Below are 3,465 nucleotides of genomic sequence, written 5' to 3' on the forward strand. Positions count from 1 at the left end.
CTCTTTAACTTGTTTGATTATTATAACCATCTCTTTGACTTGTTTGATTATTATAACCATCTCTTTGACTTGTTTGATTATTATAACCATCTCTTTGACTTGTTTGATTATTATAACCATCTCTTTGACTTGTTTGATTATTATAACCATCTCTTTGACTTGTTTGATTATTATAACCATCTCTTTGACTTGTTTGATTATTATAACCATCTCTTTGACTTGTTTGATTATTATAACCATCTCTTTGACTTGTTTGATTATTATAACCATCTCTTTGACTTGTTTGATTATTATAACCATCTCTTTGACTTGTTTGATTATTATAACCATCTCTTTGACTTGTTTGATTATTATAACCATCTCTTTAACTTGTTTGATGATTATAACCATCTCTTTAACTTGTTTGATTATTATAACCATCTCTTTAACTTGTTTTAATATTATAACCATCTCTTTAACTTGTTTTAATATTATAACCATCTCTTTAACTTGTTTTAATATTATAACCATCTCTTTAACTTGTTTGATGATTATAACCATCTCTTTAACTTGTTTGATGATTATAACCATCCCTTTAACTTGTTTGATGATTATAACCATCCCTTTAACTTGTTTGATGATTATAACCATCCCTTTAACTTGTTTGATGATTATAACCATCCCTTTAACTTGTTTGATGATTATAACCATCCCTTTAACTTGTTTGATGATTATAACCATCTCTTTAATTTGTTTGATGATTATAACCATCTCTTTAACTTGTTTGATGATTATAACCATCTCTTTAACTTGTTTGATGATTATAACCATCTCTTTAACTTGTTTTAACATTATAACAATTTCTTTAACTGTGATTTTCAACCAAACTATGTGCTATAACTTCGTCCCATGAACATCTTTTTTCCGTCAGTGTAACATAATGGAACTTTGTAGACATCTTGGTCGGTTCGTAGAAAAACGTGAGACGACGCCACACACCATTGTTATAAGCAAGGATATTAAGTAACCTTGTACTGAACTGTTTCTTTGGTGTTAACTACTCAATGGGTTATCTGTCTCTGCTCGCTTTTGGCTTATAAGCCTTCACTCAGACATTCCGCTGAACCTTTCCGGTCAAATCATTGCAGCTTCTCCTTACCGCCCGTGGAGACAAGCCATGTAACTATTAGTCACTTTCAAACAGCTGTTAAAACAATTTTATGTAATCCCAGAAATAATAAGGAGATAAATAAGCCCAGAGTGGGGCGAGGAGAAATCCAGATTTTTGAGTACTCCTGGCTTTAAACCAAAATACCTACTTCGATAATGGTGATACCGCTGAAACACTTGGGGGGAGGGGGGACACCTTGCTCTTTCAATACACATAGAAATCCACAATACTCGTAACCCCTAAAACACTATAAACTGTACAAGATATTGTAATCTGTGTACTCTTTGTTTTACGTACCTTGTTGATTCTGTTGATGGCGGGAAGCCCATATCCTGTCGAATGTAAAGAGGTAACAGAAAACCAAAACCCACATGACGTTAACCCTGAAAAAATAAGTTTCATTACTTGAAAATGTATATATATATATTAAACCAGATATCATTGCCTAACAATAATGAGGATATCATCAGCTAACAATAATCTGGATATCATCAGCTAACAAGAATCTGAATATCTCGGCTAACAATAATCTAGATATATCATAACTTAACAATAATATTGATATCATCGGTTAACAATAATCTAGATATATCATAACTTAACAATAATATTGATATCATCGGTTAACAATAATATTGATATAAACTGATAATAATAATCTGGATATCATCAGTTAACAATAATATACATATATCATCAGCTAACAATAATCCGTATATCGTTGGCGAACAATAATCTGGTTATAAACTGCTCACAATAATCTGGATATCGTCGGCTAGCAATAACCTGGATATCAGCGACTAACAATAATTTGGATATGAACTGCTAACAATAACCTGGATATCAGCGACTAACAATAATCTGGATATCGTCGGCTAACAATAACCTGGATATCAGCGACTAACAATAATTTGGATATGAACTGCTAATGATAACCTGGATATCAACGACTAACAATAATCTGGATATCGTCGGCTAACAATAATCTGGATATCGTCGGCTAACAATAATTTGGATATCAGCGACTAACAATAATTTGGATATGAACTGCTAATAACCTGGATATCAGCGACTAACAATAATCTGTATATCATCAGCTAACAATAATCTGGATATCGTCGGCTAACAATAATCTGGATATCATCAGCTAACAATCTGGATATCATCAGCTAACAATAATCTGGATATCGTCGGCTAACAATTTGGATATAAACTGTTAACAATAATCTGGATATCGTCGGCTAACAATAATTTGAATATAAACTGATAACAATAATCTGGATATCGTCGGCTAACAATAATTTGAATATAAACTGATAACAATAATCTGGATATCAACGTCTACGCCAGTTCATACAATTAGTTATTTTAACACATAAAGTTATAGATATATTATAATAAATTATTAATTTTTTTAATTTCTAAAAGACTAAGATATTAAAATATGCATTTTAATTTAATATTATTTTTTGTTATAAATATCTAACCCCCCACTAAAGTTTTATGTAGTTTTCTATCGTTTATTACAAAGAATATAAAACCAATAAGAAAAGAGAGAATTATTAGCACAAACAAAGCACCAATTAATTTTTAGATAACAATCCGCTCACGTTACAAGAAAATCTAAAGTACAGATTTGTCCAACAAAATTTGACCTTCAAAAGAAATGTATAATAACTTGTTGATAATGTGACTTTTACTGTTTTCGATTACTAGACTTCATTATATAAAATATGAAAGAAAAAACGTTGTTTACTTTACCGGGTTATGAGCTTGGCCAGCGTCGTTCACTCCACTCTGTTCAAGAACAGACAAACTGTACACCTGTGGTAACACAACAGAATCGAAGCAGTAAAAGTTCTATTGGCCAAGTCATCCCGTGTTAGTGGCCTACATTTGACGTCTTCTATAGACCAGTTGTAGTAGGGATTTAGGGTGGAAAACCCGGGGCGCTCGAAAATTAAATAACTTCCTTTCGGACCTAATCGACCAATAGTGGCTTTTGTTATTTAAAGGATATCTCTCTCTCTTTTTTAACTTTCTCGTCGGATTAAGGTGGCCATCCTTTAGGTTGTAAGTGTGGCAGTAGTTTGTCCTTAGGGTTCTTGTGTTACTAAAAAAGTCTCGAAGTCTATAGGGTTCTTGTGTTACTAAAAAGTTTATAATTGTTCATTGTTTCTTCGCCCAAGATAATCCCGGAGATTATTCCAAATCGTTTCGGTGTCGCCATGACGAAATACGAGTAATTTCATAACGTTCATGTTTCCATGGTATTCAATAACACGTCGTTACGTTAGCTTCTATTTATTGCTTGC

At 32.2% G+C, this 3,465-nt stretch overlaps 1 protein-coding gene across 1 annotated transcript in view; it reads right to left on the reverse strand.

The window, feature by feature from the left end:
* The window catches only part of LOC106474180 (proclotting enzyme-like), a 22,462-nt gene extending 19,305 nt beyond the window's left edge, over positions 1-3,157 (reverse strand). The window contains exons 1-2 of the mRNA XM_022402542.1: positions 2,912-3,157; positions 1,448-1,533 (exon numbers count right to left, since the gene is read on the reverse strand). Of these exons, the coding sequence (XP_022258250.1) occupies positions 1,448-1,523 (76 nt within the window). The 5' untranslated portion in view covers positions 1,524-1,533; positions 2,912-3,157. The remainder of the gene's footprint in view (positions 1-1,447; positions 1,534-2,911) is intronic.
* Between the last annotated feature and the right edge of the window lie 308 nt (positions 3,158-3,465).

This window comes from Limulus polyphemus, unplaced genomic scaffold, assembly GCF_000517525.1.
Source record: "Limulus polyphemus unplaced genomic scaffold, Limulus_polyphemus-2.1.2 Scaffold6920, whole genome shotgun sequence".
In the NCBI taxonomy this organism is placed as follows: domain Eukaryota; kingdom Metazoa; phylum Arthropoda; class Merostomata; order Xiphosura; family Limulidae; genus Limulus; species Limulus polyphemus.